Below are 23,421 nucleotides of genomic sequence, written 5' to 3' on the forward strand. Positions count from 1 at the left end.
GCTCTGGATTCTGCCTTCTGTCTTCCTTTATATCTTCTGCTGGTCCTTTGAAGGGTGTCTGGTGCTTTGCACAGCCAGCAGTGACAGCCAGCACACAGGATATGGCCGTGGTGGGGACAGTCAGCAGCCTGCCCCAGGGGGACTGTCTTGTGTCCCACCACATTGAGAGCCATCAATTTCCTGTTTTTGGTTACAATAACACAGCGCCTGTTTAAAAACAACCCGCATTAGCCCTCCCTCCGAAAGAATTTGAACCTGTCATGAAAATTAGAGGAGAAACATTTTCCCAGACGTCTCATCCAAAGTAGAGCATTGCTGGAACTTGAAGCTGCGGGAGTGGAGGGACCTCACTTGCCATCCCAGGGGGTCGGGGACGTGTCAGCATCACCCAGAGTGTATCAGCTGAAGCGATGTGGGGTGGAGATGAAAAAATTCCCTGATATTTCAGTGGCTGATCAAAACTATACTGAAAATCTGTGCCTGCGGGAGTAGCTGCATTTCATTAAATAAAAACAGCTTCTCTTCATCCTCCTGGAGTTGAGCTGACAGGGGCAGACAAAAACCACGTTGTTGATATCACACTCATGATATGATCTTATCAGCCCCTGCCTGTAAATTGTGACCAAGTTTGACTCTTTCCTTGGATTGATTTGGGAAGCCTCCTCTTCCCCAGAAATGAGTTTTCCAGATGCTTACTTTAAAGGGAAAAAAAAAAAAAAATAGTGAGGGATTTTCTTTGGCCACCTTTCCAGCTTCCAGCTGTTAAGTGCTGGAAATGTGTTCTTCATTATGTCCAAGAGAGAAATGTTTCTTTCTTCCGATTGGGGAGGCAATAAATATTTCACAACATAATATGCTGTGGACAAGTGAGTTAGTGTGGTTTGTTCTCTGGGCAGCAGCCCCGGTGGCTGCCGTGGGGAGCCAGTGCTGGTGTGATGGACGGGGCAGGGATTCAGCTGTCCCCAGGCTGTGCATGATCGCTTTACTGGATTATAGTTTCCACAACCAAGTGTCTGGTTCTGCCTTCAGAACCAAGCCCCACAGCAGAAATCAGCAGCAATCCTTAACAGCCCCTCTGCATTAACTTTCCAGCGCTGCCACTTACAGCCAACACCTAGCCTCCTCCGATTCCTTTCTCCTCATCTGACCCCAAAGCAGTTGAGTTCTGGGTTGAGCCTGATGAGCCGGCAATGGGGCTATTTTGGGTTAAGAGGAGGAGGGGTGAATTCCAACTTTGTGGATTACTCCATCCATCCTCTGCCAGCATTGGCTTTGCTCCTGGCAAGGATGCTCCAGTTTGCTTCTAGTGCTCTTGGCCAGCATGGCCTGGGCACTTCCACAGATCAGAGAGTTGCAGGATCTCACCCAGCGCTTGTTCCAGCCAATGTTAGGCAATTAAGTTGCCAAAGTTTGGCATGTACTTTCCTCTTTGGTCAAGAAGGTGCACAGGGATAGAACAGATAAATTTGGGCCTTTGCAAAAGTTTGTGTCTGTAGTCACTGCATCCAGCTTGGTGGTGCCAATTCCAGGGACAGCTGTGACAGTGTCTAGATCTGAGGGGACTTTCTTGGAAAAGATGGAGAGAGGGGGCTGTCATTGATGGTAACAGCAACTCATGACCTAAATCATCTCACGGAAGGTGTGGTGTAATCAGGGTGCATCCATGAAGGAGCCCTGGCAGCAGAACAGCAGTGGCTGATGCTGTACATGGTAACTCGTAGTGTGAAAAGAAAAACTGTCAAAAATGCTGTGGGCTGGTTAAAATTTGAAGGAGTGTGAGCCCCAACAGGGAGATGACATGACTGAAAGAGCAGAGTTGGACAATAGAACTGAAGTATTTCTCGGACAGGAAATGAAGGAGCAGCCCAGCAGGTGGGAAGGTGGTTGATTCACAGAGTTGGGAATTCTCCCGGGTCTCTGCTGTGATCCCTGTTCTGCACCTGGCATGGGCGGCTCTCATGCAGCCCATGTGTCCTCGGGGAAAGTAAGGAGGCACAGGTATCCATGTGGGAGTGTTGGGCAAGTTACCAGCTGTTGGTGTAGTTGCATCTCTACAAAGCATAACCTGGAGCATATATCACCTGCTCCCTCCTGCCTATATACCTCTAAAAATTATTCCATCTTTTTTTTGCTTCTCACATTTTCTCTGGCAACAGCCCAAAACTAATGGGAAAGGCAGAATGGGACTTTTCAGATGTTCTAGACCTTCATTCCCAATATGGAAAATGCTTTAAAATATCTTCTTTGACCACAAAAACTGCAGCATATTTTCCCTTTAAAATAATGTTTAATAAGACTTTTTTTTAAAAAGGAATTAAAATACCAATAGAAGCAGGAGGGCATAAGCCAAGCATTAAGAAAAAACCCCTGAGGATAAAATGAGTTTGTGAGCAATTTGGTCTTGAACTCTGTGGGAATGGGACTAAATCTGTGAAGTCTTCCCGGATATCCTGGCATAATTTGGAGCCCTAAAAATAGCCCAAAACTTGAATAGCCTGGATGACCTCAAAGCTGCTTTTCAAGAGACTTTTAATGTAGTCAGAGTAGGTGAACACCCTGCAGCACATCCAGGTTTCAGGAACCCCTGATGGGTCAATTGGGGGATGGCTAATTGGTTACTGGACCTCGTTAGCATCAGGCTTTGATGGATTGGGCTCCCGGGTTTGCTCCTGCAATGAGCAAATAGTGGTGGGGCACAGTGGCCTCTTTTGGAAATGTGAAGCGAGTCTAAAGGGGCCAATTAAGCAGGTCCCAGGGAGGGCTGTTTCACAGAAGACCACGGCCCTCCCTGCTGCTGGCTGTGCTGGCCCAGAGCCCACTGCAGTGATTTATCCCTGGGCTCCAGTGCTGACCCCCGGGGCCGGGAGGAGATGCAGGCGTATGCGGAAAGGTGCTTGTGAGGGAGCTCTGCTTTGAAACAAAGCAGCCAATTTCCTTTCACCACAGACAAGCCTTATCTGTAGAGATTATGATGGTCTCCAGTGGAGCCTCTGGTGTCATAACCGTGCTCTTCCTGGGCAGATAGAGAGGCTTGTGCAAAAATCCCATAGCGGCAGCCTGGGATCTGATGCGGCTGTGACTCACGAGCTCTGGACTGTGTGGGAGGTGCTGGGACCAGGCAGTTTGGGGCTTTTTGGTTAGTTTTTGTGGGTTTTTGTGGTTTTGTTGTTTTGTTTTTTTTTTTTTTTTTAACTGGCAGATGAGAAGAGCTGCAGGGCCTTTTGTCCTGAACATTGTAGAGAGGCTCAGCTCAGGTGTGTTTTGAGGCATCTCACTGATGCCTGACTGCTGTTCTGGGTCTCTGCACATGTGTGGATCCTGCTGTGCTATCAGCAGAAGGCTGCCCAACACCTGGGATCTGTCTTGCTGGTCTGACAGGCATGGGGATTTCTCCCAGTAGTCATGCATGGATGTTGTCCAAGGAAAAGGTCTTCTTTGGGACGTGTTCTCCTCAGCCAGACAGAGAAGGTTGTTTTCTCCAGCTCCTGGGAAACACTTCTCAGTGCACTCTTGCAAATACAAATGCAGGAATCTACTGCCTACAGGGTTGTTGTCCATAAAGCTTGCAGTGTGGGTTGTAGATAAGTTGCTTAGTCTGTCATACCCAAGAATGGACCATAGTTTATGTTCCTGGCACAAACATAGCTGAGGTGTGTTTGCCTTTTTCCCCTCTTCCTGTGGTCCCAGTGGATGCTGCTTAGCTTGACATTACTGATGGGCTGCAGATAGGTTGGTCTGGGGGAATTTTGTAGTTACCCGGTCCTCATCAGCCAAGAAAGATTACTTCTCCTCACCTCTTCATGCAAAGCCCTTCTGTGATGCTCAATGTTCTTTTTGAAGCTGGGGCAGGAAGAGGCTGGAGATAAGACAACAATAAAAGGCTGGAATAAACCCTGCAAGCAGAGATAATGTACTTCAGAGAATATGGGTGAACTGGCAGACTGGAAAGTTCAAGGAAATTGCAACTTTTGGCCACTCAAGATGATGACTTTTCCCACCAACTGCTCTGCACAGCCTTGGCTTGTGATGTATCTGAGACAGCTTTTAGTTTAACTGGGAGCACCTGTTAGATACAAGTTCATTATGTTCAGAGTTGTATGACAGTGTATCTGTTATTTCACTAATTTTTTTTTTTTTAATATTAGTCCATTTAAAGGATTTTGTTCTTAATACCTGGCCTAAATCAAAAGGTTTCCCATGTACCCTCCTCAGCTTTTCCTCCCCTGCATTCTTGTTGTACGAATCCATCTTGTGATACCTGACACGTCTACAATGAGGAGAAATTAATCACTGCATCTTGTCTTGATTTTGCACCCTCCCACCCCAGCTTGTTGGGAAGTTGGCGTTATATCATTAGGGATTTGCTAACCCTGTGGAGAGAGGTCTCCTTCCTGTCTGCATTGCAGGTTTCTCTCCCTAAATGCCTGGGTTTGGGAGGTGTTGAAGGCAGTGATGATGGGGAGATACCTTGAGCTACAGGCACTGGTTGCAGGGTCATGCTGGCTCCAGGGGATTTAAGACAGGATTTTTGTTTGAACGTGTCTTGAAGGATAGTTTTGAAAATTGCTGAGTATTACATCTCTCAGGACCTCGGTTCTCAGACTGAACCTGAACTGAGAAGCAGGCAGACTCCTTTCTGACTCTGCCAATTTCTTTGCTTGGCTTGAAATGCCTTTGGGGTGTAATTCCATATTTGTTGGCTCTCCATCTTTTTTGGGGTATAATTTACCCACAGACAGTGTTTGCTGAGCTTAGACATCAACAGTGCAGTGTAGGTGCCGCATAATCTGCCACACGGATTTACCTCAGCCCTCCCAAATCTTCAGTAGCCCACGCTGCTTCTGTACAGAAATGGTGCAAAAATCGATGTCCGGGCTGTGCCGCTTCTTATTTGCAGAGCAGAAGAAATGAAGCTGTATGACAGGTCAGAACAGATTTTTTAGTGAGGAGCTGTTTGGAGGAAGTTGAAGAATTTTGGCCCAGCACAGGCTGAAATTCCTGCTTGGTTGTGTGGGAGCTTCAGCTCTGGGGGAGGCAGCTCTGCTTGCAAATCCATTGAGGCTTCGCCTGGACTTTTATTTATAAGAGCACGAATGGTTTGTACTTTGCAGGCTGTGTTCTGGTGGCTTGCAAGAATGGGAAATGGAGGAGGTGTGGGGAAGAGCCCCTGTGCCTCCTTCCAGGCAGGCTCAGGGAGAAGGAGAGGACCTGAGCACACCAGAGGCTCCGAGCTCGTGTCCGGACGTGGGCCTGCGCTTTGTCACAGCTGTGCCCATACATCTGGGTCTGGAATGTGCTGTGGTTTAGTGGCTTGGTTTCATCACATTCACTGCCAAAGTCATGGATTCCTCCTATATGTTTTAAAAGCAAACAATCTGTGGCTGCAGACACTGTTCCCTGTGGGTCAGCACGCAGGCAGCTGGGGGAACACTTAAACCAAATGAACCCAGAGCTGTTAAATTATTCTCCGAGGAAATGAGAAAGATGAGCAGCAGCGACTGATGAGCTCTTGGTGAAATCCTCTCACAGTGGTGATGTCATTGGCAGGTAGAGGAGTGAACATTGACTTTTCATGGAATTCTTTTTCTTGTGCTCAAGGTCATAGTTTTCACCCTGTTAGACTGCACATTGATAAACAGCAGGTACCAGGCAGGGCTGTCATTACTATAAGTATTGCAGCTCTTTGACTTCGAGCCCATTCTCTCTCTGTCCCAGCAGCAGATGCCCAGGGAGCCCTTACAGACAATATCTACAGCTGCTGGGACAGTTTAGCAGTAGGAAGGGCCTGAACTGGGCTCTCCTCCCAGCTGTGCTTGCTGTGTAGCGATGGCCAGTCACTGGGGAAGAGAAGAGGGACAGGTTTTTCCTCTAAAGCTGGACCTTTTCCCCATGAAATAATGGATAGATCAGGTTTTTTTGCCATGTGGGGAGAGGCTGTGGCAGTGCCATCCTCTCCTTCATGTCTGCTGTCTGTTGTTCCAGTCTTCTTCACAGAGCACCTAGTTGATGTCCTTGAAATACAGCTGGGAGATTGTTCCCTGAGCAAAGGCAGCATTGGGATCAGCTGCTCTTGAGGAATGTTGTCCATGTGAACAGGGGCATTGGAGGATGACGAGATGGACTTAAAAGGTTTGTTTCCAGATCAGTGCCATGCTGGATCTCAGTGTGAGGCACTGAGCCCTTTATCCTGGGCACAGGGACTGGTCATCTCCTTCCAGGACTGAGATGTGCTCCTTGTCTAGAATTGGCCATGGTAGAATGGGGCACTCCAAGGAGGTTTTTTAATTTCCTCTCTGGCATTAAAAACTCAGTCGGTTCTTTCCCATTAGTTACAAAAGAACCTTCTCTCCCTGTGTGCGGAGTGACAGCTCCCTGAAGAGACTCTGCTTCTCGCAGTCTCAAATAACTGCAGTCAGATGACATCCCTCAAGTCAGGCTTTTTCTTAGCAGTTTCAGATTTAGGCTGCAAACACACCAGTTAGTACTAGCAAGCTGGAATTCCCTGCATTTTCTATTTATAGGAAAGCACTTTTTTTTCTGTATGTTCTGGGATTCAAGAGTTTCTGCTGTGGTGTAGTTTTCATTTTGCTAAAATTAGTCTTAAACTCCTCTTAGTTTAAGGGAGGAGAATTAAGGCAGTGGACCCAAGGCCCTCTGAAAATCAGTCTTGAGAACCATGTGGGTTTTCTCTCTCATGAAGTAGGTGGCTGGATTTATTTAGCTTGCCTGCATTTGAGTGACTTCCAGTTAAATTCCTCTAGAACACCAAGTCTTCCTGGGACACCTGCCTGTTGCTCACCTGTCTGCATGAAGCTGCTTGCAGGAACTTTGGCTTTCTCACTTCTGCACATTGGACAGCATGGCACAAGCACACGGCACTTTCACAGTGGGGGCTATCAGGGCACTTTGTGTCTCTGTAAAGGAGGCTTTTTTCCTTTGAGTCACTTTTTTCCTTATCCCACTTCTCATGTAATACTGTATCTTACTGGGAGGAAGACCCTAGTATGAACTGTCACTAATCCTGCCAGCTAATTATTGATGCACATATTTTCCCAGAACACACCATTCCTAAAAAAAAAAAAACCCAAACATTCCTGGAAGCTTCCTACAAGCATTTAACCATCAAGGACAATTGACACCTCAAGGTAAATAGTCTGAGAATCTGAAATCCTGAATGTAGTTATAGTGTCTTATCTCTGCAGCACCAGGAAGTTTTAAGGGCCTCTTTACAGCCACCTCTGTGCTGGGTTTCTGATGGTGTTTGCAGGAGGATTAAAGCAACTAGGGAGGGTAGGAGTCCTTGTGGTGGGGGCACCTGATCCTCTCCACACTCCTTGGCCTCAGTCAGCTCCTGGGCTGGGCTGGCCTTGGAGACCAGTGCTTGTACCCCTTTACAGGGTGCCCAAGGACAGGGGAGTCCACTTAGCCATTCCCTGAGGGTGTGGTAGATCAAGTTTGGGCTAAAAGACAAATATTTAAGTCTTGTCTTTTATGGGTTACTTAACACTTTGCCCAGCAGCCTAGAAAGTTGCAGAGGCCATCTCAGTCAAGTGCAGGGAATCTCTTACTGCACAGTGAGAGGCTGGTGTGGGCAAAGTCCTTCTCTGTAAGTGACTGAAGCCTCATCCCAAGGAATTCCAGTCATCCCCCTCTGTCCTGACCAGTTTTGCTCTGCTGTGGTGCCTCTGGTTACCCAAGTCTGGCTGCAGTGACCTTTGGGTGGCTGTCGGGCACACACAAAGGGCTGGTCTGAATTGGGAGGGGACCCCACTTGCTGGGTTTAAGCACAGGCTTGTGTTTGACCATGTACAGTTTGGTGTGTCAGCATCCCTGGATGCTGCACCTGTAGCCGTGTGCCATTTGCTGTTTGCAGCTCCAGCTAGGCAGGGATTTAACAGGATGTTCCTCCGTGCCTCTCCTTAGTGCCAGCTGGCTGTACCTGCTGTGAATCAGGCTCTTGCTGCTGCCCTGTTGGAGGTCATTTCTAAAACTTGGCTATCCAAATCTTCAGCACTGTGCAGGCCACAAGTGATGGCACTGCTCTGCCCTGCCATGTGCCAGGTGCTGCAGATTTAGTCCCCCAAGGATTTTTGGCAGGAGGTGTGTGTGGCACTGGCAGGGGAAGGACAACTTGCGCAGGAAGATGCTGTGAAGATAAAGCAGTGCTGTGTGTGAAATCGGTGGATGAACCAAATCCTTCTCAGAAGTGGTGTTTAAAGAAAGAATCCTTTGTGGAAAATGCTCCATCAGCTGTTCACCTAAGCCAAGCTGCTTAGGAAGGGAATAGGCACTGTTTAGAAAATAACATCATAAAGCATTGAGTTGCTGCTGCTGCTGCTTGTAATGACACTGAGCAGGTTTCATGCTGGCTGGTAGCTCTGAATCTGTGGTTTCCTGGAGAGTGTTTTCTTTGATCTCTCTCAGTAAAACTCCAGTAGTTTTGAGAGGAAAATTTGAAAGCAGGTTGGTGCAAAATTAAGTGTCAGTGCTCACCTCTGTCCCCAGCCGTACCGAGGGGTTCAATAGCTGCCAGTTTGCACCTCTGTCCTCTCCCTGTGGTGAAAGGTTGTTTCTAAAGCTTGGCTGTCAAAATCTTGAGATGCCAGCATAGGGAACCTTCTCATTCAGAACCCTGTAATCCTTCATGAGCAGGTTGGAAAAACATCATTTTTAGGAGTGAGGATTTGAGACACGGACATACAGGAGCAAGCCAGGAGTTGCTGTGAGGAAAAGAGCAAAATGGGAGCAAAGCGTATTTCAGTGCACACCCCTCTTTCAAACACTGACTTTTGTGCTTTTCTGTGTGGGCTTTGTTTGCTCTCAGGCTCTCGAGTATTTTATAAGAAATGGCTGGATAAAAAGCCATGCCCACTTGGAGGGGCAGCACCTTTGTTTGCTGCCTGGAAGGGTTGAAGTAGTTCTTGTGTGATTGAAAATAAAAAGTAGGCACACACTAAATGTGAGAGATTCTATTAAAGGATTCTGATGGATGGGCTGGGCAGAAATAAATCTGCTGTAGGACAGCAGAAGCTCAGCAGGGGGACAGTCAGTTGTTAATGAGTAAATTCACTGCTTCCATGAGAATAAATGATTACAGGCAAAGGATGCAAAAGGGGCAGATCACTGACCTAGACAAGTTCAAAGTGAGTCAGAAGCTCTCTGCCTTTCCAGGGCTTTTCCACCTCCTGCATATTTGTTTGTGGGAGTAAAAGGTGCACAAAAAGGCACCTTCTTAGCTTTAGCTGCTGCCACTGACGTGGTGCCAGCACTGCCAAGTGTTTCCAAGGCTTATTCATGGCAGCTGGGCAGCCACTTGCCCAGGCTGTGGACGGAGGTGACCTGTGCTCCCAGAGAGCTGTTTTTCCCTGGCATTGTGGATTGATAACCCCATCCAGCCTCTGACATCTCCACGTTTTCCAGGTGGGCTTGTGGCTGCGGTGATGGACCAGGCAGTGCCTGGGGGATGGATGGGCTTGGAAGAGAGTAAAATAATTTGATTTTTGAAACTGGGGAAAAATAATTAACATTCTCTGACACTTTCCATAGTGGCTCTTTTTCTGCTTTCCTGCTTCTAGGTTTTGCAGGTTTCTGGAGCTGCTGTGCAGTGACCCAGACTGGGGTGCAGAACGCCCCAAAACGCTGCAGGTGCCTGCTGAAGGTGTCCTCAAGCCCTTTGCTGTGCATATCCAGGAGGCCTCATGTGCCCCTAAACAGTGGGATTTATTGCCCATGCACTGGTGTTGAGCTGCACCTGCCCAGCAGGTCCATCCGATCCTTCCAGGAGATCCCAAGTGGGAATGAGCAGCACTGGTAATGCTCTCCACGCACAGCTCCACAGGGGTATGGAGCAGTGGTGAGGGAGAGATGAACTGCTTTGTTTTTACATGGTGCTATTTTCATAAGGCAACGCCAAGGTAATAAATCTGTCCTGTGGAAAATTAGCCAGTGGTTTACTGTATAAACTGCTCCTGTGGGATCCGGGGCCGGGAGCAGAGCTGGGTGTAGCTCCAGCCAGCACAGCCTGCTCAGACCTTTTCATCTGAGAACCAAAAAGAGCCCCTCTTGCTGTTGGTGAAAATGTAGTTGCCAATATTACAACAGTGTGAAGATCTGTTTTGGTTATTGAATGTCTCTGTGTGGCTTTGTGGTGCCTTGGAGTATCAATGAGACTTCCCCAAAACTCCCTCACCAAGGCACCCCAGGACACAGCTGGTCCAGCTTGTTGTCTTCTTCCCACATGTACCTCCCAGAACTGGAAAACTGAAATCAGTGTCTCGAGGGAAGGAATGGAGAAGAAATGTGTGAATTTGCCATCATGTGCTGCTTACACAGAAGGATGGATGAACAACCGGACAGAGAATGTGCTGCTCCAAAAGAAGCTGAGTTTCTTGTGCCCCCCTCTGGAATCTGTTTTTACTCTTCAAGTCTTTGCACTGTCACACTGGGCAGTAATCAGAATTATATTCTCATGGGATTTTGGTGCTGGATAAAGCTGCCCACCATCTAAGGCACAAAGGGATGGAGTGTGGGACACGGAGGAAATGCCCTCATCTCCATCTTCCTCTCCTGGCTCCAGCACTTGCTCCATCCTTCCAGGCACTGGGGCAGCTGCAGATTGTTACTAAGGAAACTTGCTTCAAAACCACTAACAGCAACATCAACTACATGTAGGGATGTTACTATTTTCAAAGAAATCTGGTTGCTAATTAAAGTAGTGTCAGAATTTCCTGGCTGGAAGATTGTTTTATGAAATCCCAGAGGCTGGTCAAAGGTTGAGCTGTACCTGGCATGTTTTCAGAGGTGGGGAAAGCAAGGGATCTGCTGGTGTGGAGACAAGTGTGTGCATCAAGTCTGGTGTTTTCACCTCTTTTCTCCATCAAGAAGGGAAAAAAATGTCGTAAGTGGCTGGGAGCATAGAAGTTTTTATTCATCTGACTGATAATAGGAGCTAAATAAGGGCTTTGGAAAAAAACCCAACCATTTCTCTTGCAATATTGGTTGGGCAGAACTGTACTGGAACTAAACATGGAATGAAAAGTCTGGCTTTTCTGCCAGCTCTATTTTTAGAGCTACTGCTCCATCTTTGCATCTGAGTTTTCTCAGCAGATGCACTGGAAACAGGCAATTTGCTGTTATTTTTTCCGGCCAGGCTGTGATACTCTGCAAGATAAGGATGTTGGATGGAGGGGCAGGGGACTCGCCAGACCGGACAGAAATCCCCCTGGTCTGAAAAGACCCAGGACATGGGTCTTGTTCCAGGTTTGGGGTCACTGTGGTCACAGACTCCTGAATATTTTCTGTGCTCCATTAGGAATGACCCTTGCATACTGGAGGGGAGTGGTTGTGCAGTGTTGGCTGGCTTCTTTGTGTCCCAAAATTGCGGTCACGACTGGAATAAAATTCAGCAGCAGTAAGAGCACACAGCAGTGCTGCAGATGGATTGGGGTATGGAGAGAGGAATTGTGTTTGGCTTTGAGAGCAAATACCTGCCCGGAGCTTCAGCTGAGGTACTGCAGCTGATCCAGACATATCCAGCAAGAATCCAGAGGTTCTTGTGCTTTCCTGTGAAAAGCAGCAATGGAAGATAAAAGGTGTGCTAGCCCTGGTCTGGGACATCTAACCCTGCCAGTGGGGCTGGGACTGGCCTTCCAGAGAACTCCAGCAAGCATGGCCACAGTTGTGCCCAGTGTGTGTGTGTCCCATGACTCAAAATGTACCGAAACCATCTCTACCTCCTTCTTTCAGCTGGAGGGCTCAGAGGGGTCAGGAGCCTGTGGCTGCCCAGCCCTGCCTGTCCCTACCCCAGGGGCATTTACACCAGAGCTTGCAACCAGCAGCACCAAGTTCTTTTTCTGGCTGTTGTTCTTGCTCTGTGAATCACTGAGCCCGAGGCTTGGTTTTGTGTCAAGTTTCACTGTTTGGGCAAAAGCTGCACCAATTTGACTGCATGGTAATCCATGTTCTCTGGAGGGAGGGGACTTCTGAGAACTAGAAGTGTGTGAGGAGTTGGACTCCAGGACATTTAATTAGCAACACTTTCTTCCAGCATAAAGCTGAACAATGAGGAGGACCTCCTAGAAATGCCGTGGGATTTATGGGCCATAAACTCCTTACTGGCTTTGCTAAAAGAAAGGCAGTAGAGAGGGGTGCACCTCACATTTCTAAATTTGTGTTTGTGGTTGCTGTTCATTCAGAGCAGAAAATCCCCCTGTGCCTGAGGCCAGAACATATACAGGTATTCTGGAGCCACAGGGGATTTTGTCCAGCTAAAGGCAGTGTTGGATTCCAGCAGGAGCATTAATTTGTTCCCTGCAGAATAAAGCTGGAGGAGGGTTTAGAGTGGAGGGAAGGTGTAACTTCACAGGCTGGTGTTCAGCCCTGTTCCCATGCCAAGAGGCAGATGTTGAGCTGTAAGACCTGGTCCTGCAGAGAAAGCAGCTGCCTGAGCTGAAGCCTCTTGAGCTTCACTATCAAATAACAGCTCTGCTGAGAGGTTAAGCAGGCAGAAAACACTGCTCCTCTGGAAAAGCTTAGTCTTGTATGCCTTGACAACACACATGTTGCAGAGGGGAACTAGGGCAGCACTGAAGTCTGTTTTCCCTCAGTTTTTTGAAAAGGATGCCTGTTTCCCCCTTGGCTGGGCTTGAAAGTCTTTTGGAGCAGGGAACCGAGTTGGGTGACTGCTTTGGTTTCTTTGTTCTGGATGGCACCGGTGCAAACCCTGAGAGTGGTGACACATCCCACCCTCCTGCCCATTCCCAGCGGGAGAACAGCCTCTGCCCTGCTGTGCTTGATGATCATGTGGAGTTCCCAGCTGGATCTGGTTCACTCCTCCCTGAGCATCTCTCTCAAGCCCCCTTAGCCTACACCCAGGTGTGGTTTCAGGTGCCACCAGCCTGCAGTGGGAACCAGACCAATACCCGTGGTAAGTGGAGGAGAGGCTGCCCCAGAGCCAGGGGAGCGTTTGGCAGTGTCCTGAGGAGGTTTTTGCTTGAATGTCCTGCTGAGGGCGGGGACTGAGCTGATGCCAGTCCTCAGGGCTGCCCACATCCCCTTATCCATACCTGCACACCAGCACTCAGACCCCTTGTCTGACTGTCCCCAGCAAGATCCATGCTTGGTAGATGGCTTGGTAGATTTAAATACCTCTTTTGTGTTTCTTCTGGCCTTTACTTGCTCAGTCTGTGGATGATCAGGGCTATTTCAGAGGCATGTTATTAATACTCGTCCTCTGCTCAGCGATGCGTGTGGCCAGGCAGGCTGAGGTGCTGGCTGCTGTTCTGGCCCTCCTGCATGGCTGAGATGGTCATGGAGAAGTCCTTCTCCTCCCCTTGCAGAAATGTCCCTCTGGATACTTCTCAGTCTTTAGCAGGGGTGTATGCTCATACAGCCCCAGCTCTGCATGAGGAGGAACTCCTGAGCTATAAATCTCTGCCTTTCAAGCACTAAACTCCCTTTTGGGTTGTTTTTGACGTTAGGAATTTTCTCCGATAAGAGAACTTTATTTGCCTTTAAATATCACTTTGTGACAGGATGATGGAGTGGGGATTCTTGGAGCAAGCCTGTGCCAGCCGGGGAAGGGAAATTCTGCTGGGGCTTTTGTTTCTCTCTAGCACTGACATTGTAGCTCTTTAAAGACTACGTTTATTTTATACTTGGCAGGAGTGTGTGTGCACACATCAGTGTCCAGACAAATGGGAGCAGCCCAGCGTTGGAGCTGTGCTGGAGCCAAGTGGGTCTCCTGCTCTCCCCTCCCTGTGGCACCTGGGGAAGAGGAGCTGTGCTGGGGTTTTTCTGGAACAGGCTTCAAAACACAGGCTGTGTTGGTGAAGCAGGGCTGGTATATGGAATGCCTTAAAAAAAGAGAAGGATTTTGTGATGCTGTCTGCAAGGTGCAGTTGGATGCTCCCTGGCTGTGCCACCTGTTACCCCAAGAACAGCCCAAAAGCCAAGTCTCCAGGACAGCATCGTAGCTGGTTTGTAATGCAGCCTGTTCAGACTAAGCCTGGGGTGTCTCCCAGCACAACCTGAGTACAGCCTGTAACCACAAAGTCTGAGCTTTGTTTGCATTCAGTGGGAGCTGAGCTCCCTAATCTGGCTCTCTGCAGCAGCTGTGTCCTATCACCATCCCTTTAGATACGGAGGATTTCGCTCCACAGGCTGCTTGTGAGCAGCAGGAGCTGCAAAGTGCCAGCTCATTTATTCCACTTGGATCCCACGAAGTTCTCTCTGCTTTTCAGGATGCCTCAAGCAGCCAACTCACTCTGTGTTCCTTTCTTTCAGCTCTTCCATGTAGCATATGTCCTGATCAAGTTTGCCAATTCCCCTCGTCCTGACCTCTGGGTGCTGGAGCGATCGACTGATTTTGGCCTCACCTACGAGCCCTGGCAGTATTTTGCCTGTGAGTATGTCAGGGGGCTGCAGTTCAGTGTCAGGTGGTGAGGGCAGGGTGAAGATGACTCTGTGCAAATACAAGGCTGGGTTTGGAGCTGTTCCTGTGTCACTGTTGCGATGCAGCCCATGTCCTCTGCTTCATCTGCCCAATAAGGCTGCAAGAACTGAAGGTTTAATGCTTCTCAGGGCAGGAGAACTGTTTTGCTCTCTGGTACTGAAAAATTTAAAACACAGTCATGAAATGTGTGGGGATGCCAAAGTTGGCACCAGCATCCACACACATCCACACCAGCTGGGTGTTGTGTTGTGGATCTAGATCTAGATCTGAACGTGAGATTTCTTATCATCTCCTCCCTGCCCTCCTCTTTCTGCCTGTCTGCTCTGTACCATCCCAGACAATATTCCAGCTCCTCCAGAAGCCAAGCAGCAGCTTGCTTCCAAGTGGCTGCTGTCACAGAAAAGTCTGGATGCAGAAAACATTCCCTTGTGATTATCAGTACCAGAGATTGGATCCAGCCTGTGTGGGGCAGGGAACCGCTGTCCTGCTGCTGTGCAAGGTGGGATCAGAGACAGCTGGCTGGAAAGGAGATCTAGCCTGTGCATTTGGCTTCCCCATTCTCTGATTAAAACCTTAAGAAACAGCTGGTTCTACAAAACTCTTCTCCCAGAGGGTGTGTGTGGTAGCCGGATGCTGAGGATCTTGTTAACCACCAGCTCCTCCCAGAAGCAGCAGCAGTAATTGGGAGAAGATGTGAGTTAAGATCTACAGCCAGAGCTTAAAACCTGGCAAGAAAGGACGTGGGAGCACTCAGAGGCCTTGCCCTGGGCTGTCCCTAAAGGCTCATATTTCTGGCTTACCTGTTAGGCTGTGCTTTGGATTTCTGGCCTCTTCTTGTGCAAGAAAGAGCTGCAGACATGTTACTGCTGTCTTGCCTTAGCATGGTAGCTCCTCTGCAGGGCGGATGTTTTTCTCTCTGCTGTGTGCTAGTAGGGAATTACTGCTGTCAAATTCCTGCTTTGCTTTTTTCTATCTTCTCTGAGAATTTCTCGGCCAGCTCCGAAGCCTCTCTTGAGGCCCATTACAGTCGTGTTCCTGCGTGGTCTGGAGCTGCACAGGGAGCTCTTGCCCCACCGGCTTGTTCCTTTGTGTAGTGGCAGTGCTGTAACATCTGGAGTCCCCTTCCCTCCCAAAACATCAGGCCCTGTTACCACTCCCCTGGAGAAGTGACATGCAGTGACACAGCCCAGTGGAAAATTCCCATGGAAATCAAGAGGTGGCTGCTCCAAAACCTGCCAGATTTGCTAGCACAAGAAGTCCTCTGTGGAGGTTTATTTTTGTCACGGGGGATTCTGTAGGTGGTCTAATAGAAACACTGCCAGGTCAGTACCAGGGTTAAAAGCAGCTGGCAGAAAGGCAGGGTTTCTTCAGAGATGCCAGTGAGCCTTGCCAGGGGTGACACTGTGGCACTGTCCACCCTGGCTCAGTGCTGCTCATCACGGGAGGTGCCAAGGTGCTTTTGGGCTCAGCTCTGCGGGAGGAGGGAGAAGTGACTGCTGGGTGAGGCTGGGTCTTTGTCTGTTTCCTTAAAATACTGCTGGGGTTTAAGGCCAAGGGGTTACTCTGTTTTAGCTCAGAATGCCCAGCTTCTGGCTCACGTGGTTGTGCAGATTTTGCAATAACTGGAGGAGTTCATCGGTTTTCCTGAGTAGCTCCTTGGGCTGAGCATCCTGTCTCCATGCAGCCGTGGCGGTGCTCTGGAAATCAATCATCTTGAGCCAGTGGTGACAGGTTCCTCGCCAGGGACTTTAAAAATAAATCGCCTTTAAAAAGCACCTGGTGAAGCAAACCTTGGCGGCCAGAGACCTGATGTTAAATGTTTCCACATCTTCCTGTGGATGCAACTGAGCTCTTGCTGTTGCCAAAACAGTGTTTCCTGGAGCAAGGCCATGTTCTGGAGACAAGGTGTGGGTGGGTGCAAGCCAGAGGTGAAGATGACAGGGAGGCAGAAATTCCCTGCTCCCCCTTTGCTGTTCCTTCTGCCTGGCTCAGCCTACCCATGCAGCCCATGGAGTGAGGGACCTGCCTTCTGGAGGCACACTGAGACAGATTTTGGAGGATTATTCCTGTGAATTGGGTTAACGTTTCCCCTTCAGTTTCCTGTGTGAGCTAAGCAGCACTGGGAGGAACAGGAGGTTGTGTTGGCTGCCTTTTCTTCCTTTTTCTCCCCATGGAAACACCCTCAGGAGCACTGCAGTGACACACACTTGAGCACTCTCTGCTGTGAGCTCCTGGCACAGGTGAAAAGGGAGTGGGAAGGAGCAGCAGCCTTTGTCCAGGCTCTTCCCGAGGGAACAGTTGTAGAGAGTAGCATTGTGTAGGTTTTTGCATAGGTAGATGTAGGTGCTCACCACCCTGCACGATCAGGCCCTGAACTGCCCCAGCCATGGTTTGGTTGGCTCTGCCAGCACAGGGATGTCACACATCCTGGGGACGAGGGTGCTGGACTTGCAGGAGCAGTTGTTCAGGGAAGCCAGGCCATTCCTGTAGCTGCAAGGAGAGTCTTGGCATGCAGCATCCCCAAAGCAGGTCATGGAGCCAGCAGAGCGGCTGCCTGGTGGTGCCTGTCCCTGACTTTAGCCAGCCTTGCATTGCCACTTAGTGGCAGGAGCCCTCGTTTGCTGTCCCCAAGGGATGGTTCTTGGTGGCTTTGGCATTTCTGGTTTGTAGCATTGGTTTAAGAGCAGAGTTCAGAGTAAGGTGTGAGGAGGAGACATCCTGCAGGCCATTGCTCGGCCTCTCCCAGACACTGCAGGTCCCTGCCCCACACCTGCATGTCCTCCCTGCTTGGTGGGAGATGTCCCCAGCGGTGGCTGTGGCTTGTGGTTGCTCCTGTTGTGGGTTCTGTGCTGGCTTCAGGACGGACTCAGGAAGTTTGGGAGCCACATGAAATGGTGGTGCAGCTCCTACATCAGGAGCAGAGCCCTGGCAGCAAAGGGCCTTATGCAGTTCAGTGGTAGCAGTGTAGCAAATCCACTGCCAGCAAAGCAACGGATTGAGACCAGAGTTAGGTCTCAGTTTGGTTAAAATAGGAGCTTAATGCCAAAATTAAGGGCTGGGTTTCTCTGCAGCTGGTGGCAGTGGGTAGAGTGGCTGTTCTGACATTCCTCGTTTACTGCAGGGAGGTGATTTGGGGGGGATTTTCTGCCTGTAACTGTTGGAGTGACTCCCTCCCTTATGGAGGACATGTATTTAACCATGACAGAGTTAATGATACAGAGCAATCTCTACGTAGTAAATGCTTAACAAAGATTGTACACCCATCTCTCCTGTAGTCAGCGTGGGAAAATCCACAGAGGGCTGGGAATTGCTCCTTTTCTCTTACTGCTCCCATCTCTGGTTGATGAACAGCTTCCAAGAGGGACTGCATTGAGAAGTTTGGCCAGCACACTGTGGACCGTATCACCAGGGACGACCATGCCATCTGCACCACTGAATACTCCCGGATTGTGCCTTTGGAAAATGGGGAGGTGAGCCATTGCCTGTTTCCATCCCTTGGAGTTTCCAGGGTTACTCAGTGACTGTTGGTACTCTATTAATTGGCTCCCTCTTGATTTTCAGATACCACTTAAAGTATTCAGTTAAACCAAATGAGATTCACTGGGATTCAGTCATCTGGATGACTGGGTTCAGCTGAGGGAGCGATTAATTTCCTTCCATCCCAAAGGATTGCTCATAGATTTGTTCTCAATAGATTCACAGAATGGCTTGGGTTGGAAGGGACCTTAATGACCACCCAGTTCCAACCTGCAACTGTGAGCAGAGGCACCTTCCACTAGAGCAGGTTGCTCAGTGCCCCATCCAACCTGGCCTTCTCCCTCCTCCCACTCACAGATTGTTGTCTCTCTGGTGAACGGGCGCCCAGGAGCCATGAACTTCTCCTACTCTCCTCTCCTGCGGAATTTCACCAAAGCCACCAACATCCGACTGCGCTTCCTGCAGACGAACACTCTGCTGGGGCACCTGATGGGCAAAGCTCTGAGGGACCCTACAGTCACAAGGAGGGTAAGAGAGGCCTTGATACCACTTGCTGGTGAGGTGGAACTGTTTGAGGGCTGTGCAAGCCACCTCTGGGGAGAGCACATCCCTGGGTGTTGCCTGTGGGGATTTTCTCTCTCTTGCACTCCCTAAAGCTGAAGGTGTCTGCAGTGGATGCCGCTGTGGCTGGAGCTGGAGGCTGCTTGGGAAGGCACCAACAATGTGAAACTGGGAAACACTTCTTGGTGTCACATGTGGCTTTCTGGCTGTGCTGGGAGCCCCCCCACTCGTAGCTAATGGGCTCTGTTAGAGGTGGTGGATCTTACCATAGGCAGTGTCACTGTAAGGGAAATACCCCAACGCATCATTTTACTGGATAAAGTCGTGCTGAATCCTGAGTAGAACGGTTACGAATCTGATTTGTAAAGATAGTAATGGCCAGCTTTTCTTGTGCTCTCCAGTATTACTACAGCATCAAGGATATCAGCATCGGAGGGCGCTGTGTCTGCCACGGCCATGCAGACGTCTGTGATGCCAAAGACCCCAACGACCCTTACAGGTACCTTTTGCAAAATCCCAGTTCTGTGTGAGAGCATTTGAATTACTGTTTTAAAAATGAAAGATACCAGTGTTAGTTGTGTCCTGTCCTGAGCTAGTAATGGTGCCATCACTGCTGTTCATGGCTCTGCCCTGAGAAAGAAGCAGAAACTGCTCCAGACAAAGGAGCAAAAATTGCACAATTTGTCAGACTATTTTTCAGCCAGATCAGCTCCCTGCTCGAGTTTCTCTGTCCACAACTTGGCCATCCCATTGGAGCAGAGTGTGAGAAGGAGAAGATGGGATACTGATGTGGAACAGGGAAGTTTCCCATCAAAGTCCAGGGATCATTTCTGAACTTGTGCAGAGAAGTCTCTTGCTTCCCACATGGCTTCTTAAACATTGGGACAATGCTCTCTTAAGTAGATGGTCTCCCATGAAACCAGAGACTGCTGCCCATTTCTACTCACAAGAACCATAAATTGGTCATGTATGTATCTGAACAACTCTTTGCAAAAGAACAAGAGCGTGCAAAGAAGTTAAATTTTGGCTTATGGGAGTTCCCATCTGCCTTGGCAACTTGAAATGCCAAAGAACAGCTTCAGACCATGGAAGTGTTGCTTTTAGCCATCTGTTTGCAGCTTGAATGTTGCCTTTATGAAAGGGATGGGTAGATTCAGCTGGACGAGGGGAGCTTGTATTTCTTTCTCATCAGGATCATGTAGAACTTTTGGATTGTCTAAAATAAAATTCCAGTGAGTCCCAGCCAAGGTTAAAGCTGTTAAGTATTAAAACAAAGATGTATTGGTAAGCAAGCCTGCCTTAATGTGCCAAACTCTGACAAAAGGAAGTTCATAAATATTTGAATGTACAGTTCCTTGTTTTTTAGACATTGCTGTTGCTGGATGCACAGTACACCTGTGTGCAGGGCAAAAGGCTTCATGGGGACAAGTAATTCTATAACATGGAAGTGCCAGGACCTTTCTTGGTCCTGGGTGTTTCGATGGTTTGGGGCTCTCCAAGAAGGGAGGGAAAATTGAGCAAGGAGAGATAAGTTAGAAATCCTTGTTCAATGCCACCTTTGCTTGCAACTGTCTCTGTCTCCTGAAATTCCTCTCCTCCACTCTCATTAGGATGCATTTGGCATCTCCACTCTTGGCCCCAGCCTGTTCTGTGATGTTGCAGCACATGTTGGTAAGCAGCTGTTGCATTTCACCCAGAGCAGATCACGCTGGCCTGAGGGAGAAAACATTTCCTACTTGGGTGCCTTGTACAGTCACCACATAACAGCTGTAAGTCCTTTGGGATACAGCAGGAAAAGGTGCTGGATAAATAGATCTTCTCATGGCATTGCTGTACCCTTTAGCAAGCCCAGGAGCACAGGCAAGTCAGCAGAAATCTGATACTTTCAGTTGAGAAAATGAGTAATTGGTGAAGTGCTGCTGTTCTCCAGGCTCTGGGAGCAGCTGTGTTCAGCCTTCCCATTAAAGTGGGCACTGCTGGGCAGGATCCCAGCCCTGCTGCCCTGACACAGCACAGAGGCAGCTTGGGGATATCTGTAATGCCACAGCAGCTGGGGCTCAGACACACTGTTCCCTTAAGACACAGACCCAGCTACCAGAAACTTGTCATGTCTCCAGCAGTCTGTGCGGTGTGTCCCTTTGCACATGTCCTGCCTCTTCAGGTGCTGATGTGTGACAGCCAACATGGCAAGGAAATGCAAATAGATCCATGTGGATTGGCCTGGCCCTATTAAAAATCCCACAATCTCAGCCTGTTGGGGTGGTCTCTGCTGCTCATTTTAACTTCTCTCTTCTGCACATCGCTGTGTTTCTCGTGCCCATTGCTCAGAAAGGCAGGATGAGCACTTCGATAGGGGCGAGGTGAGCTAGAAATCTTGGCAAAGACTTCAGGACGTGATGAAGCATGTCCATGAGCTGACTTCCTGGACATAAATTACAATATTCGTGCAACTTTGGAAGTTTTGTGTGAAGTGCCAAGCTACGGAGGCTACACATCCATCTGTTGATCTGGCAGCACATCTGGGCCCTGTGTATGTGCAGGGACCTGTGGACAGGTACAGCCTCCTCAAGGCTCTCCACACTTCTCACAGCTTTCTCTCTTTGCCCCAAGTTGGAATGGGCTGAATGAAGCAGAGGGAAGGAATGTTCTCCTGGTTAAAGGTGAACACCAGCAGGATGAGGCACAACCCTTTCTCCTGGCAAACCCTGGGAGCAGTGAGATAAAGATTAGCAGGAACCTGGCTTGGAGAGCCCAGACAGGAATCGTGTGTTAACAGGCTGAGTGAGCTCAGGAGAACTCTGCAAGGGTTCTGCATCTGTCTATAAGAGCAACATCTTCTGTGGCTTCACTGCCCTGTCACGGATGCCACAAGCAAGGGGGAGACAAGTGTGCCTGATGCTGAAGATAACCAGCAAGACTGCAGCAGCCTAGTTGGTCAGAAGCACATCCACAGATGAAGGATGCTTTCCCACTGCTGGATCCTGAACTCCAGCTTCCCCTTTCCCATTTGGAAGGGAGAGCACCACGTGTGCTGGTAGATTTGTGCCATCTGTCAGTCTCTTTTTGCAGGTGTTTTCTTCTCCGTACAGTCAGAGGAAAGGGCTTTTTTTTTTTCTTGATTGTGCTCCTCAGATGTCCTAGCCAAATCCAGATGCTGTAGTGTTTGTGTGCTGCTCTCAGTTCTGCCACAGCTGCTTGCTGGAAACTGTTTAGTCTCTGCTGTTGAGCATCAGTTCCAGCGGGTAGACTGCGGTTTCATTTCTTATGGCAGGATGACCAGGAAATGTGTGCTATGTGAACACAGCCGCTCCCTCTTCTTCCTTGTATATACTCAATCAATGAAACATGTAAATATTGTGGTTTATGCACATTTGTCTGTAATTCATTAGCAGCACGGACTCGGCACAAGGTGCAGTAAAGCCATGAGCTCTCTCAGAGGTCATTGCTAACTCTGAACAGCAGAGACTAAATAAATACCTCCTTCTCCATGTGAAATGAGCATCCTTACTCATGCAGTGCCATCGTTTTGCGTTCTGGGAACTGAATCAGTACTTTTCAAACATCTTGAACATGAAGGAGCCTGGGGTGTGTGGCTGGAGCCACGTCCTCCACTCAGGGAGATTTACACTGCTCAGCAGGTTTATAAGTTCCCTGACTCAGTGACCATCTTTCTCCAGATGTATGTATATGGATCTTAATCTTGATCTCCAGCTGCTGCCATGGAAAGAAACGATAAAATTTTGTTTCCTTAAAAGTGCTGAGTGGTAGTCGGCCAGGTGAGAGGTCTGTGGGTATTTACATTCCAGAGACACGCCAAGGTTTGCCTCTCATTGAGACTCCCCTTTGGGTCTGCAAAACACTTGGAGAACAAAGTTCCTAGTTGAATATTTCAGGGCTGTTTTCTGCTACTTAAGCTCTAGCCAGGGGTTCAGTTTCATGCCTGGACTCTGCCAGCTCCAGCCCAGGCTGTGAACGTGGGCAGGGACAGGGCATGATGAGTGATGAGAGAACTGACTGCGGCCACGTGTCCCATGGCATCTGCAGCAGGAGGGCTGGGAGCAGCAGTGGGACCTCTTGCCTCTCAACCCCTCTGCCTCGAGCAAATATGCTGAGTGTGAATCCTGCTTGCATTCCCCCAAACTTTCATATCATCCCATATTTTATTAAAATGGGGTCACTAGTCCAGTGCTGCTGCCTCTATCTGCCAACTCACTATGCATAGACTTGCAGTCTCACATCTTAAAATTACGTGTAGGTGGAAACTGTGGCACTCAGCTCACTGCAGTGTCTGCACTCCTGCACTTCACCCTGAATGACTGCTCCTTTTGTTTCTAACGTTTTAAAAAAATGACATTTATTTTTAAACACACTGCTTTTGAATGGAAAAGCATTGGAGGGAGGGAGAGGTGGGAGTGGCAGACTGGCCCTGAGGGGAAATGAGTAATTGCACAGATAAAAGCTGGAACATGCTGTATTATCCATAAGTCTAATACAACAGAAAGCATTTGTGTTGGATGGAATCGCCTTGTGCTAAGTGGAGGTTTTGGGGATGATGTCACCGACGTTAATGAATCACCGTTGTGGTCGGGCAGGGACGAGATCCATCGGGTGCCTGTCGAGATTCCTTGCCTGGCGCCTCCGGAGCCGCCTGTTTACCCAGCACAGCCCTGCCTGGAAAGCAGGAGGTGCATTGCACAAGGAGCGTGGGGCCAGCATCTATTAAAATGCTTAATTCAAATTTCATGCCCTCCTGCCTGCAGCACAGGTATACCTGGAGGAGCAGATAGCACCTGTGTGGCCCCATCCCTCTCCAGCTCTGGGCTGTCATTTTGTCCTTTCATGCTGCCCCTGAGCAGTGGTGAGGACATCTTTGTGTCTCTGCACCATGCTACACTCTCTCAAGTAATCTGCTTCAGCTCAGGTTTCTACCA

At 48.9% G+C, this 23,421-nt stretch overlaps 1 protein-coding gene across 1 annotated transcript in view; it reads left to right on the forward strand.

The window, feature by feature from the left end:
- The window catches only part of LAMA5 (laminin subunit alpha 5), an 81,621-nt gene that overhangs the window by 16,207 nt on the left and 41,993 nt on the right, over positions 1–23,421 (forward strand). Inside the window, exons 2-5 of the mRNA XM_017735821.1 lie at positions 14,284–14,401; positions 17,804–17,922; positions 18,287–18,457; positions 18,892–18,989. Of these exons, the coding sequence (XP_017591310.1) occupies positions 18,323–18,457; positions 18,892–18,989 (233 nt within the window). The 5' untranslated portion in view covers positions 14,284–14,401; positions 17,804–17,922; positions 18,287–18,322. The remainder of the gene's footprint in view (positions 1–14,283; positions 14,402–17,803; positions 17,923–18,286; positions 18,458–18,891; positions 18,990–23,421) is intronic.

This window comes from Corvus brachyrhynchos, unplaced genomic scaffold, assembly GCF_000691975.1.
Source record: "Corvus brachyrhynchos isolate BGI_N302 unplaced genomic scaffold, ASM69197v1 scaffold10, whole genome shotgun sequence".
NCBI classification, from domain to species: domain Eukaryota; kingdom Metazoa; phylum Chordata; class Aves; order Passeriformes; family Corvidae; genus Corvus; species Corvus brachyrhynchos.